Raw genomic sequence first — 15,605 nt, forward strand, 5'->3', positions numbered from 1 at the left:
TTGTCCCTGCCTGCCCTGACTGTTTGACTCGCTTCTGTTCTCAACTGTACCAGTCTCAGATTGATCTCTTTCCTCACTATCTCCCTGGGCCATACCCACCCCACCTTACTAGTTTAAATCCTCCCCAGCAGCTCTAGCAAATTTCCTTGCCAGTATATTAGTCCCCTTCCAGTTTAGGTGCAATCTGTCCTTCTTGTACAGGTCATGTCTACCCCAAAAGAGATTACAATGAGCCAAAAATGTGAATCCTTCTCCCATACACCAGCTCCTTCGCCATGCATTCATCTGTTTTATCTTCCTATTCCTGCCCTCACTAGCTTGTAGTACCGGGAGTAGATTAGATTAGATTAGATTAGATTACAGTGTGGAAACAGGCCCTTCGGCCCAACAAGTCCACACCGACCCGCCGAAGCGAAACTCACCCATACCCCTACATTTACCCCTTACGTAACACTATGGGCAATTTAGTATGGCCAATTCACCTGACCCTGCACATCTTTGGACTGTGGGAGGAAACCGGAGCACCCGGAGGAAACCCACGCAGACACGGGGAGAACGTGCAAACTCCACACAGTCAGTCGCCTGAGGCGGGAATTCCAGATATTACTACTCTCGAGAACCTCCTTTTTAAATTTCTGCCTAACTCTCTGTAATCTCCCTTCAGAATCTCAACCTTTTCCCTTCCTATGTCGTTGGTTCCAATGTGGACAATGACCTCTTGCTGGCCCCTCTCCCCCGTGAGAACATTCTGCACCCTCTCTGAGACATCCTTGATCCTGGCACCAGGGAAGCAGCACACCATTCTGCTTTTTGGTTGCTGGCCACAGAAACGTCTGTCTGTACCTCAGACTAGAGAATCCCCTAACACAATTGATCTCTTGGAACCCAATGTACCTCTCGTTGCATTTGAGCCAGTCTCAATACAAGAAACTTGGCTGTTCGTGCTACGTTCCCCTGAGAATCCATCACCCACTACATTTTCCAAACAGCATACCTGTTTGAAATGGGTATATCCACAAAAGACTCCTGCACTAGCTGCCTACCTCTCTTACCTTTCCTGGAGTTAACCCATCTATGTGACTGTATCTGAGACTTTCCTCCCTTCCTATAACCGCCATTCATCACACACTGTTGCTGTTGCAAATTCCTCATTGCTTCTAACTGTCTCTCCAACCGAACCATTTGATCTGTTAAGATTCACAGCCAACAGCATTTATGGCAGATATAATTCGCAGTAACCCTTAAACTCTCTTTAAACTCCCACATCTGACAAGAAGTACATATCACTCTATTAAAGGCCATTTTTCCTCCTTCACAATCTACAGACCCAGAAAATAACACCGTCTTATTCCTCTACAATCACTGTCCCAGGTTAAATTAATAGTTATGGCTTATATTTTAAGTTTAATCAAGAGACATAGCTCCAAAAACATATAATCAAGAAAGAACCCACTCTACTCACTACTGCAGATTCTCTGTAGGCCACACTTAAAACAAAGATTAACTTATCTGATTCTGTGCTGTGAACTTCGCCCCACAGTCCCTCCAAGATCAGTTGTGAATTTCACTGTTTGTTAATTTTCCCAGATGCACTCCGATGTCCAGCGATACATGAATTCAAACAGCAAAGGCAGTGACTGTGCAAGTTCTCTCTCTCCTGTGCTTCCTTTGTCTGTTCTTCTCCCTTTTAAAACTGCTGTTGTTTTGACCTTTTTTTTCCCAAAGATCAAAAACAATGCAAAGTATATAAAACAGTAATTGCTGTTCCTGGAATTCAAGGAAATCACCTCCAGCTCCTAAAATATCTCAAAAAAGAAGAAGCTGTTACAGCCAGAAATTTTTCCCGTCCTCCATTTTGGATTACCCAAAATCCTTTGCTATCTGTTCCTGTGCTGTGAGCTCTCCAACACAGGTTTTTCCAAGGTCAGCTGTGAATTTCGCTGTTTGTTCATTTTTCTTAGATGCACTCCAATGTCCAGAGATACATGAATTCAAACAGCAAAGGTAGTAACTGTGCAGATTCACTGCTGTGTCAGACAGAGTGTAGGTTTCTTTGTCTCTCTCCCTCATTGAACATTTGGATGCTGCCGTTGTCTGTCTTCCTTCTTTTAAAAATGTCGTTGTTTTGATGTTTTTTCCCCAAAGTTCCAAAACAATGCATCTTATGTTCTTATCCAGGGTTCCCTACTCCTGCCAACCTTGCCCTTCACCCTCACAGGAACTTTGATCTCCAGGTATAACACTTTTAAAGGCCTCCCACTTGCCAGAGGTTCCTTTGCCTGCAAGCAAACTAATCCAATTAACCCAAGCAAGCTCCTGTCTAATTCCTCAAAAGTCGCCTTGCCCAACTTAGAACATGAACCTGTGGACCAGTTTCGTCCCTCGCCATAACTATTTTAAAAGTCAGTTTAACTATGGTCACTAGTATCACCTGTCCTGCCCTATTTCCTCAGAGTAAGTTTTGCCCTTCCGGACCCTCTATACATCGCATAAGGAAACTTTCCTGATCACACTTAACAAATTTCACCCCATCTCAGTGATTTGGCAGTCCCAGTCTATGTTAGGAAAATTAAAATCCTCTACTATGATGACCTTGTTGCTCCTGCAAGTCCCTCCAGTCTCCCTGCATATTTGTTCCTCTAATTCCCGTTGACTATTTGGGGACCTATAGTACAACACCAATAACATCATAATCCCTTTCTTATTTCTTAGCTCCATCCACAAAGTCTCACTATGAACCCTCAGTTTTTTTCATCTCTGACTACTGCAAAAATGCAACTTCCCTTCCCTCTTTCCAACACCACTATCCAGCCTGAAGCACCTGCACCTTGGCGCATTAAACTGCCAGTCCTGTCTCTCCCTTAGCCATGTTACTGTAATGGCTTTAATATCCCAATCCCACATACCTATCCATGCCCTGAGTTCATTTGCCTTACCTCTAAACCCTCTTGCATTGAAATAGATGCCATTTAATCCAATAGGCATTCCTTGTTCCCTGTCATGTTTCAGCCTGACCTGTCTCTTCAACTTATTATTTCTGATTATTGTATCTCCTTCCAGCCTCGCATTTGTCTCTCTGTTGTTGAGGATCCCACCTCTCTCTCGGAGCACTAGCAAATCTGTCCACCATAATGTTGATCCCCCTCCAGTTCAGATGCAACCCATCTCTCTTGAATAAGTCACCTCTGCCCCAGAAAAGATCCCAATGATATAATGAATCCCTGTCCCCCTGTATCAATGCTTTAGCCATGCATTCATCTGCTATATCCTCCTGTTCTTACCCTCAATAACACGTGACACTAGGAGTAGGAAATGTGTTGCTGGAAAAGCGCAGCAGGTCAGGCAGCATCCAGGGAACAGGAGAATCGATGTTTCAGGCATAAGCCCTTCTTCCTGAAGAAGGGCTTATGCCCGAAACGTCGATTCTCCTGTTCCCTGGATGCTGCCTGACCTGCTGCGCTTTTCCAGCAACACATTTCCAGCTCTGATCTCCAGCATCTGCAGATCTCACTTTCTCCTCAAAGACACTAGGAGTAATCCGGTGATACCGCCATTAATGTCCTGGTTTTATTTTTTTTCCTAACTCTTTATGATCAGTCCTCAGGACCTCTTCCCTATTTCTGCCTATGTTATTTGCCAAAGTGCTCAATGACTTCTGGCTGCTCCCCCTCCCCCTTGAGAACGTTCTGCAGCCGCTCTGAAACATCCTGGACCCTGGCACTCGGGAGGCAACACACCATCCTGGATTCCTATTTGCGGCCACAGACTCTCCTCTCTGTCCCCCTAACTATCACTAAGTTTCGTATCACTAAGATCCTGTTTAGCCTTTCCCACTGTACCCCAGACCCAGCCGTAGTGCCACCAACCTGGCAACTGCTACTTTTCCCTGAATGGTCATCTCCCCGAACAGTATCCAAACTGGTATACTTGTTTTCAAGGGGAATGGCCACAGGAGATTCCTGCACTCTCTGCCTATTCTCTTTGCCTTCCCTGGTGGTCACCCAGCTACTCTCTGCGTGCATCTTAGGTGTGACCACCTCACTAAAACTCTTATCTATGATCTGCTCAGCATCTCAGGTAATCCTGAGTGAATCCCGCTCCAGCTCCAGCTCCCTAACACCGTGTCCCAGGAGCTGAAGCTGGGTGTACTTCCCACACGTGTAGTCATCAGGGATGATAGAAGTCTCCCTGAGCTCCTTTATCCTGCTGAAGAAGCATGCCACTTCCCTAACTGCCATCTCAACTGCTCTAAGACTAAAGCAGAAAGTTAAAAGGACTTTACCTAATTGTAATGTCACTGGGTCAAACTCCTGGAATTCCCCCCAAAGGGCATTGTGGGTCGACATGGACTGTAGCTTGCTCTCTCTGCCTGTCCTGTCCCTTTCAAATGATCTGTGCACATATACACACAGGTCCCTCTGTTTCCGCATTCCCATTCAGATTGTACCATCTATTTTGTATCTTCTTTCAGTGTTATTCCAATCAAAGTGCATCACCTCACACTTCTCTGTATTGAACCCATCTGTCACCCATCTACCCACTTTCAACTTGTCAATGTTATTTTGGGGTTCAACATTGGTTTGTTCACAATTTATAATTCTTCTAAATTTGCATCACCTATAAACTTTGAAATTGTCCCCTGCACACCAATATTCAGATCATTCATATATATCAGGAAACACAAGGGTCCCAAATACTGATCCCTGGGAACTCCACTCTAAAGCATCCTCCAGCCTGAAAAATATTGATCATTACTGTTCCTTAGCACTGAGTTAATTTTATATTCTTGTTGTTACTGTCCCTATAACTTTCTTCATAAGTGTGTTGTGTGGTACTGTACCAAACATCTTCTGATAATCCATCTACTCTATATCAACAGCAAGACCCTCAAGACGTTTTGTTAGCTCTTTAAAAAACTCCAGCAAGTTGGTTAAGCAGGATTCTCTTTAGAAATCCATTTTGATTCTTTTTAATCAAACCACCTTTTCCCATATTATTACTAATTCTATCCCAAATAAATGTTTCTGGAAATTTCCCCACCACAAAGTTAAGCTAACTGGTCTGCAATTACCAAAATTATCCTTAAAATCTTTCTTGAACAATGCCATAACGTTTGCAATTCTCCAGTTTCTGAGACCTCCCCAAGTCCAATGGATGCATAATTTCCACCCTCATTTCCTTCAAAATCCTTGGATACAGCTCATCTGGTCCCAATGCCTTGTCAACTTTAAGTACCAATAGCCTATCCAAGAGTTCTCCCTTTTTCATTTTGAACCGTTCTATCGACAGAATTTCCTCCGACCACTTATTCCAATTAATCCTTCTCACCTCTGTTCTTGTACCATTAAAGTAAGCCCTCCACCAACTGAAGTAACGAATTGATGTCAGAGGTGAACTTGGTTTAACTTACATTGAAAGGGCATGAGCAACAAAGTATAGAGGAAGAAAAGAGGAATAATGTGGTTTAAGGAGTGAGATTGATCAACAGTACTGGAGAAGGAGAAGACAGGCATTTAGATTGTTTTTATTAAAATGTACAAAGTTTGGTGAATAAGGCTAATTGATTTTTAGAATGAATCATAGAATCCCTACAGTGTGGAAATAGGCCATTTGGCCCAACAAGTCCACACTGACCCTCCAAAGAATAAATCACCCAGCACCATTCCCCTACCCTAATACTCTACATTTACCCCTAACTAATGGACCTAACCTACACATCCCTGAATACTACGGGCAATTTAGCATGGCCAATTCACCTGACCTGCACATCTTTGGATTGTGGGAGGACAAAAGAACACCCAGAAGGAAGACACGGGGAGAATGTGCAAACTCCACACAGATAGTCGCCAGAGGCTGTGAAACAGCAGTGCTAACCATTAAGCCACTGTGCCACCCATTTGTTAGAGGCACAAATAACCATATTGGAATATGTCATAGTGGTCTGTAGTTCCAGTCACCAGCCCTCAGGAAGGAAGTGCAAGACCTTGACAGAATACAGAGGAAACTGATCAGAATGGTTTCAATGATGAGGAATATTAGCAATAAGGTTATGTTGAAAAGCTGGACTGTTATCCTTGGAACAAAGGAGTTTGAGAGAAGAATTGACAAAGGTGTAGAAAACTCTTGAGTTAAGGTAGACAAGGAAAAGCTGCTTACATAGTTAATAGTGAAAGGACTAGGGGATCACAGATATAAGATTTCAGCAAGACATGAAGGGAGTTGTAAGGAAAATTCTTCTTTGTGATTAATGATAGTGGACTGGAACTCGCAGTCATCCAGGATGGTGGAACCAGAGACAATGAATAATTTCAAAGGGAAATTGGAGAAGGACCTGAGGAAATAAATTTGCAGAGCTACTTGGATTGGGGAAATGGATGTTCCTGGAATGTCCTACAGAAAATAAGAGTAGGCACAATCAGCTGAATTGTCTCCTTCTAGAACACAGAACAATACAATGCAGAACAGGCCCTTTGGCCCTCGATGTTGCACTGACATGTGAACTAATCTAAGCCCATCACCCTACACTATCCCATCATCATCCATGTGCTTATCCAAGGACTGTTTAAATCTCCCTAATGTGGCTGAGTTAACTCCATTGACAGGCAGGGCATTCCACGCCCTTACCACTCTCTGAGTAAAGAACCTGCCTCTGACATACGTCTTAGATCTATCACCCCTCAATTTGCAGCTATGACCCTTCGTATAAGCCAACGTCATCATCCTAGGAAAAAGACTCTCACTGTCCACCTATCTAATCCTCTGATCATCTTGTATGTCTCTATTAAGTCACCTCTTAGCCTTCTTCTCTCCAATGAGAACAGACCCAAATCCCTCAGCCTTTCCTCATAAGACCTTCACTCCAGACCAGGCAACATTCTGGTAAATCTCCTCTCCATCTTTTCCAATGTGTCCACATCCTTCCTGTAATGGGGTGACCAGAATTCGACAATATTCCAAGTGAGGTCGCACTAGTATTTTTTACAGTTGCATGACATCACGGCTCTGGAACTCAATCCCTCTACTAATAAAACCTAACACACCGTATGCCTTCTTAACAGCACTATCAACCTGGGTGGCAGCTTTCAGGAATCTATGTACATGGATTCCAAGATCACTCTGCACATTCACACTACCAAGAATCTTTCCATTGACCCAGTATTCTGCTTTCCTGTTATTCTTCTCAAAGTACATCACCTCGCATTGAACTCCATTTGCCACCTCTCAGCCCAATTCTGCAGTTTATCCAAGTTCCCCTGCAACCTGCAACATTCTTCCACACTGTCCACTACTCCACCGACTTTAGTGCCATCTGCAAACTTACTAACCCATCAACCTATCCCTGTGTCCAAGTTATTTATAAAAATACAAACAGCATGGTCCCAAAACAGATCCTTGTGGTACACTAGCAACCGGACTCCAGGCTGAATATTGTCCATCAACCACCACTCACTGTCTTGTTACAGAAAGCCTGTTCACAGTATGCAATGAGACTAGCAAGAAGAAATGGAAGAAAATTGGGCTGAAGTTAGCAAATTGTAAGGACCATTATCTAGATCTGTGGCCATACATTGGCTGTGGCTGTAGGTTAAACAATTAAATTGCAAACTTCAGAGGATGCCAACTTTCATTCTGTTCTCCTGAGCTGAAATCAAACCTAAGTCAGAGATGACTAAAACCAGATTAGTCTCTCAATATAGCTGGCACAATTGGTGCAATGACGTCATACACAGTGTAATATTTAACAAAGCTTCTCAGCACCAATGCCCTCTAAGCATAATTTTTGATGTAAGGAAATTAACAATAACACTTTACCTTCATCTCCTCCAGCGACGCATAATATTTTGACCACCAATCCAGCTCTTCAGGCTCAATCTTTTCTTCATACTCTTCAGGCTCGTCTTTTAGCAATTTTGTTTTCAGCGGCAGTTTCTTCATCGGTGACTGGCAGAAAAGCAAAGGAAGCCTGCTCAAATGGTTTCCCATTCCTCCTAACTCAGTCTAGTTCCATAATGATAAAAACTGTCCCAAATCCACTGCCACTAACATTAAAAGGACAACAGCTGCTGATACATGGGAACACCACAACCTGCAAGTTCCTCTCTGAGCCACTCAGCATCCTGACTTGAAAATATACTTGCTGCTCCTTCAGTGTGACTGGGTCAAAATCCTAAAATTCCCTCCCTAACAGTGTTGTGGGTCTATCTACAGCACATGGGCTGCAGCAGTTAAAGAAGGCAGATCACCACCACCTTCTCAAGGGACAACTAGGGTTGAGCAATAAATGTTCGCCCAGCCAGCGATGGCCGAATTCCATCAACAAGAATAAAGCAAAATGTAGATGCTAGAAATCTGAAATAAAAAAAGTATATGTTAGAAATAATCAGCAGATCTGTGGAAAGGAGCAAAGTTATGTTTGAAGTTGCTTGTAGGGTGCAGTATTCTCTAGGGAGAATGTGCAGATGCTAGTGAATGAGATTTCTTGAAGTGTTCACATGCGCATGTCTGCAGTGTTCTGGTTTGAAAACACTTGCACAGCTTAGTTATATTTTTCAATTTAGTTTTGAATATATAATTTAAATTATTTTCATTTTTAAAGAGTGGTTGGGAGCTAAGAGATTAGGTGGGGTGGCAAGATTGGATGCAGGGGAAGGATCTGGACAGTAAGGTGGATCTGAACAGTGGGGTGAAGTTGGACAGGGGGGAGAGATGGGGTGGGGGGAATGAAGAAATCTGGCAAAGTGACGATCAAGTGGGAGGGAGATATTGGGCATGGGTGGGGGAGAGATCAGGCCAGGGAATAAAGATTCGGCAGTAGAGGAGAGATATCAGGCAACAGGGATGAGGTTGGGTAGGGAGAAGAAATCGAGTTGAGGGGAGTAATTGGGTGGGTGGCAAGATTAGGCAGTCAGATTGGTTGGTGGTGGAGAGGTAAGAGGTTGGGGAGTGATGAGATTAGTTGGGATGGTGAAGAAATTGGGTGAGGGGAGCGATCAGGCACTGGGGGGAGAGATTGGACAGGGTGGGGAGAGATCTTCTGTCAGTTTCTTACACTCTTCCCCTGTCTGTTGTCTCCCCTCTTGCCCTGTTTGATTCCCGTTTCAAGCCTGCACCATTTCTGTGAGCATGCACATTATTGACTTCCATGCATGACACAACACACAGGGCCAGAAAAATATATTTGAATTGATACATGAACTTTACTTCTCTCCCCACAGATAATGCCAGACCTGCTGTGCTTCTTTAGGATTTGCTGTTCTCATTTCAGAGTTGTTCCATCCATCAAGTCCATACATTGAATCAGCAGGAATCTGAGGACAAGTTTCACTCACATACACCTTAGCCTGCATGCTCACATACACACCACTCCCAGACGCGCGTGCGTGCACACACACGCACGTGCACACACACACACGCGCACGCACACACACACTCGCATAGATAGACCAAGCCCAACACTCAGAGCAGTCTGGGCTTTGTGAGCATTACAACAGTGTCAGGTGTTTGACCACTTCTGTGCAAGACTGGAGGGTCCCAATTACCTTCAGAACATCCAGCGGTCGCTTTTTATTCTCAGATAATGCCACTTCTGGGTCAACAGAGATGATGACTTGAGCCTGTATGTTGTCTTTGGAAAATGGGCTTGTGAGTTCCTTTTCTGCAAAGGAAGTGAAAAAGGTGTCTAAGCCTCTCATCCAGTTTAAAATGTTCAAGTACAAAAATATCCATTGAGACATTCACACAATAAATTGGCAATCATGAAATATGCAGGAAAAAGAAGACTGTGGAAATTCATTTTATTTGGAAGATTCTGATGAGGGCCCTCCATTAAAAATAAATGTTTTTATGAAGAGGTTCATTCCAAACATCTGCCTGATCTCATTCCTGTGATGTTTCTAGCATTTTCTGGTGTTTGTTTATTAAATATCGAAACACAACTTTAGTTCCAATCATTTGCAGGAGCAAGAGAAGGTAACAATAGATTCAATCAGAGTCGGGTGACCACTGGTCAATCAGGGAACATTCTATGAATTAAAAGTGAATAGCTGACTGCAGTCTTCATACAAACATATGATCAACAGTAGGCCATTGAGTCCTTCAAGTCTGCTCTACTATGTAATGGCTGATCTGATTTTAACCTCACCTCCACATTCCTACACACTCTCAATAATCTTTCATCCTCTTAGTCATCAAGAATCTATCTATCTCTATCTTAAAAATATTAAAGATTATATATCCATTGCCTTTTGAGGAAGGGAATTCCAAAGACTGAACCCTCAGAGAAAAAAAAAATTCCTAATCTCTGTCTTAAAAGGACGACTCCTTATTTTTAAACTATGAATCCTAGTTCTAGATCGTCCCTCCAAGAGGAAACATTCTTTTAATATGCACCTAGTCAAGTCCTCTTAGCATCGTATATGTTCCAATTAGGTCAACTCTTATTCTTCTGAACTTGAGGATACAGGCCTAGCCTTTCCTCATAAGGCAATCTACCCATTCCAGCATTAGCCTGGCAATATTCAACTGCAATAACCCTATCACTGCCACATACCCAAAGCACTGAAATAGGTATTTGCAGGCTGTGCCCTCGCTTACCCATTCATTCTATGTCAGATGCATGACAATCAAAGTTTAAAGACCAGATTTTGGTGTTAAATACTTAGCATTTTCTAATTAGAAATAGTAAGGGGAAAACGTCACTGATAGGCATAGTCTATAGGCCACCAAATAATAACATCACGGTGTGTCGGGCAATAAACAAAGAAATTGGATAGTTGTAACAGGATAGGTCAGAGTCAGCATGGATTATGAAGAGGAAATCATGCTTGACTAATCTTCTGGAATTTTTTGAGGATGTAACTCTGAAGATGGACGAGGGAGATCCAGTAGATGTAGTGTACCTGGACTTTCAGAAAGCTTTTGATAAAGTCCCACATAAGAGGTTAGTGAGCAAAATTAGAGCGCATGGTATTGGGGGCAAAGTACTAACTTGGATTGAAAGTTGGTTGGCTGATAGGAAACAAAGAGTAGTGATAAACGGCTCCATTTCAGAATGGCAGGCAGTGACCAGTAGGGTACCGCAGGGATCAGTGCTGGGACCGCAGCGTTTTACAATATATACTAATGATATAGAAGATGGTATTAGTAATAACATTAGCAAATTTGCTGATGATACTAAGCTGGGTGGCAGGGTGAAATGTGAGGAGGATGTTAGGAGATTACAGGGTGACCTGGACGGGTTAGGTGAGTGGTCCGATGCATGGCAGATGCAGTTTAATGTGGATAAATGTATGGTTATCCACTTTGGTGGCAAGAACAGGAAGGCAGATTACTACCTAAATGGAATCAATTTAGGTAAAGGGGCAGTACAAAGAGATCTGGGTGTTCTTGTGCACCAGTCAATGAAGGTAAGCATGCAGGTACAGCAGGTAGTGAAGAAGGCTAATAGCATGCTGGCCTTCATAACAAGAGGGATTGAGAATAGAAGCAAAGAGGTTCTTCTGCAGCTGTACAGGGCCCTGGTGAGACCACACCTGGAGTATTGTGTGCAGTTCTGGTCTCCAAATTTGAGGAAAGACATTCTGGCTATTGAGGGAGTGCAGTGTAGGTTCACGAGGTGAATTCCTGGAATGGCGGGACTATCTTATGCTGAAAGACTGGGCTTGTATACCCTTGAGTTTAGAAGACTGAGAGGGGATCTGATTGAGACATATAAGATTATTAAAGGATTGGACGCTCTGGAGGCAGGAAACATGTTTCAGCTGATGGGTGAGTGCCGAATCAGAGGACACAGCTTAAAAATACGGGGTAGACCATTTAGGACAGAGATGAGGAGAAACCTCTTCACCCAGAGAGTAGTGGCTGTGTGGAATGCTCTGCCCCAGAGGGCAGTGGAGGCCCAGTCTCTGGATTCATTTAAGAAAGAGTTGGATAGAGCTCTCAAGGATAGTGGAATCAAGGTTATGGAGATAAGGCAGGAAGAGGATACTGATTAAGGATTTTCGGCCATGATCATATTGAATGGTGGTGCAGGCTCGAAGGGCAGAATGGCCTACTCATGCACCTATTGTCTATAAATAACAGATGCACATAAAAATGGTCCTGCAATTATCATGGGCGATTTTAATCTACATGTTGATTGGTCACACCAAGTCAGTCAAGGCAACCTTGAGGAGGAGTTCATAGAAAGTATCCGCGATAGTCTCCTCAAACAGTATGTAATGGAACCCACAAAGAAGCAAGCAATTCTAGATATGGCCCTGTGTAATGACACAGAAATTCTTAATGATCTCACAGTTAGGGATCCTTTTGGAATGAACTAATCACACTGTGGTTGAATTTAAAATGCAGATGGAGGTTGAGAAGGTAAAATCCAATACCAAATGTCGTGTGCTTAAACAAAGGAGACTGCAATGGGATGAGGGAAGAGTTGGCTATGATAGACTGGCAGCAAAGACTATATGGTGGGACAATTGAGGTTCAGTGGAGGACTTTCAAAGTGATTTTTCATCGTGCTCAGCAAAAGTATCTAACAGTGAAAAGGAAAGAGTGTAGGAAGAGGGATATTCAACCGTGGACAACTAAAGAAATAAAGGATGGTATAAAATTGAAAGCTAATGCAGACAAATTGACAAAGATTAGTGAGAATCTAGAGGATTGGGAAACCTTTAAGGGTCAACACAAGGCCACGAGAAAAGTTATGAAGAAAGGTAAGATGGATTATGAGAGTAAACTAGCTCAGAGTATAAAAACAGATAGCAAAAGTTGCTACAAATATATCAAATGAAAAAGAATGGCTAAGATACACATTGGTCCTTTAGAGAATGAGAAGGGGGATTTAATAATGGGAACTAAGGACATGGGCCAAGGCGTTGAACAATATTTTGTGTTGGCCTTTGCAGTGGAAGACATAAATTATATGCCAATAATTGACAGCAAGCAGGCTATGGCAGAATGAGGATCTAGAAACTAACACTACCACTAAAGAGGTAAGTGTTGGGCAAGCTAATGGGGCTAAAGATAGACAAGTCTGTTGGCTCTGATGGAATGCATTCCAGAGTACTAAAAGAAATGGCAGGGGAAATAGCAAATGCACTTGGGGTAATTTACCAAAATTTGCTGGACTCTGGGATGGCTCCAGCAGATTGGAAAACAGTAAACGTGATGCCACTGTATAAAAAAGAAGGTAAACAAAAGGTGGGTGACTATAGGCCCATTAGCTTAACTCCTGGAGTGGGAAAATGCTTGAATCTATCATTAAGGAAGAAATAGTGAGGCACCTGGATAGAAATTGTCCCATTGGGCAAACGCTGCAAGGATTCATGAAAGGCAGGTCATATTTAACTAATTTACTTGAACCCTTTGAGTACATTATAAGCATGGTGGACAACGGGGAATCGGTGGATGCCATGCACTTGGATCTCCACAAGGCATTCGACAAGATACCACACAAAAGACTGCTGCATAACATAAAGGTGTACAGTGTTACGGGTAATGTTTTACCATGGATAGAGGATTGGAGTAGGTGAGAGTGCAGTTTCGTGATGAGTCTGATTGTTACCAGAAAATAAAAGAGACAGAATATGTGAACATCTTATCACACCACAGAATCATACAAGAGTAGGGACATTTGACAATACAGTCGAGAACATGGTGCTGGAAAAGCACAGCATGTCAGGCAGCAGCTGAATAGCAGGCGAATCGGTGCTTCGGGCATAAGCCCTTCATCAGGAATTATGCCCGAAATGTCGATTCTCCTGCTCTCGGGTGCTGCCTGACCTGCAGTGTTTTTCTAGCACCACACTCTCAACTCATCCCTAGCATCTACAGTCCTCACTTTCTCCAAATTTGACAACAGAATAAACTTAAAGGCTTTTTATCTGAATGCACAAAGCATTTGGAATAAAATTAATGAGTGAACAATGTAAATTAAGATAAATGGGGATGAGTTGCTGGCGATTACAGAGATATAGTTTCAGGGAAACCAGATTAGGGAACTGAATATTCAATGCTACTTAATGTTTCATAAGCATAGAAACATAGGAACAGGAGGAGGCTAGTCTCTCCCTCAAGCCTGTTCCACCATTTAATGCAATCATGGCTGATGTGGCATAATAGGAGAAAGTGAGGACTGCAGATGCTGGAGATCAGAGCTAAAAATGTGTTGCTGGAAAAGCGCAGCAAGTCAGGCAGCATCCAAGGAGCAGGAGAATCGACGTTTCGGGCATGAGCCCTTTTTCAGGAAGAAGGGCTCATGCCCGAAATGTCGATTCTCCTGCTTCTTGGATGCTACCTGACCTGCTGCGCTTTTCCAGCAACACATTTTCAGCTCCGATGTGGCATAATACCTATCTTTGGCTCTTATCCATAATACCTTTGCTTAAAAAAATGCATTTATCTCAGATTTAAATTTAACAACTAGTCCTGCATCCGCTGCCATTTGGAGTAGAGTGTTCCAAAGATCTACCACTCATTGTGAGTAGAAGTGCTTCATAGCATCTCTCTGAATGGTCTGGCCTTAATGCTCAGACTATGCACTCGAGTTCTAGAATCCTCAACAAATGGAAATTGTTTACCTTCATCATTTCCTGTTAATACATTGAAGACTTCAAGCAGATCACCCCTTAATCTTCAAAATTCTAGACAAAGTATGTCTAATTTGTGTAATCTCTCCTCATATATTAACCCCGATCACCAGTTATCATTCTTTTAAACCTTCACTGTACTCCCTCCAAGGCCAATATATCCTCCCTAAGATGTGGGGCCCAGATCTGTTCACAGTAAAGTGGGATCTAACTAGGGTTTTCTATAATTGCTGCACAACCTCTGCATTCTTGAACTCCAAGCCTCTATATAGACAAGGAAAGGTGGTGGTGCAGCTTTATTTGTAAAGGTTGGATCAGCGCCTCATGAGAAATGATATCAACACTGGAGGTCAAGGCGTAGAATCAGTCTGGGTATTAATAAGAAACAGCAAGGAAACAAAGTTCCTGGTGGAATTAATCTACAAGTCCACAAACAGTAGCCCCACAGTATAAATAAAGAAATGATGAAGGGATTATAAGAAAGGTACAGCAGAATTAATTGGTTATTTTAACAGACTGGATGAATCAAATTGACAAGGGTAACCTCAAGGGAGAAGTTTATTGAGAAATGAGAGATTGTTTCTTGCAGCAATATGTTGTGCAACCAACCAAGAGCAGGTTATTTCTGGATTTGGTATTGTGTAATGAAGTGCAATTAATTAATGATCTCATAATAAAGGATCCTCTCAGAAAGTGTGATCATATCAGGCTAGAATTTCGAAGTCAGTTGCAGGGTGAGAAACTGGGGATTCCATTAGCTGAACTGATAGGTGATTCCGTGGCAGCAACTAAGACTCTTGAATGGTATGTTGCCTCCCTGGTGCCAGGGTCAGGGATGTCCCAGAGTGGCTGCAGAGTATTCTGATGGGAGAGGGTGAACGGCCAGCAGTTGTGGCACATGTTGGGACCAATGACATGGGTAAAAAAAAATTAGGTCCTGCAACTGGAATTTAGAGAGTTTGTTATTAGATTAAAGAGGAGGACCACTAAGGTTGTGACATCTAATTAGTTCCAGAGTCACGC

At 42.8% G+C, this 15,605-nt stretch overlaps 1 protein-coding gene across 2 annotated transcripts in view; it reads right to left on the reverse strand.

The window, feature by feature from the left end:
* The window catches only part of fer1l4 (fer-1 like family member 4), a 368,573-nt gene that overhangs the window by 155,619 nt on the left and 197,349 nt on the right, over positions 1-15,605 (reverse strand). For both annotated transcript variants that reach the window (XM_087994630.1, XM_087994631.1), the window contains exons 30-31: positions 9,540-9,655; positions 7,813-7,941 (exon numbers count right to left, since the gene is read on the reverse strand). In XM_087994630.1, the coding sequence (XP_087850756.1) occupies positions 7,813-7,941; positions 9,540-9,655 (245 nt within the window). The remainder of the gene's footprint in view (positions 1-7,812; positions 7,942-9,539; positions 9,656-15,605) is intronic.

The sequence above is a fragment of the Chiloscyllium plagiosum genome, unplaced genomic scaffold (assembly GCF_037043375.1).
Source record: "Chiloscyllium plagiosum isolate Xiang-an unplaced genomic scaffold, Cpla_swu_hap1 HiC_scaffold_15, whole genome shotgun sequence".
Lineage (NCBI taxonomy): Eukaryota > Metazoa > Chordata > Chondrichthyes > Orectolobiformes > Hemiscylliidae > Chiloscyllium > Chiloscyllium plagiosum.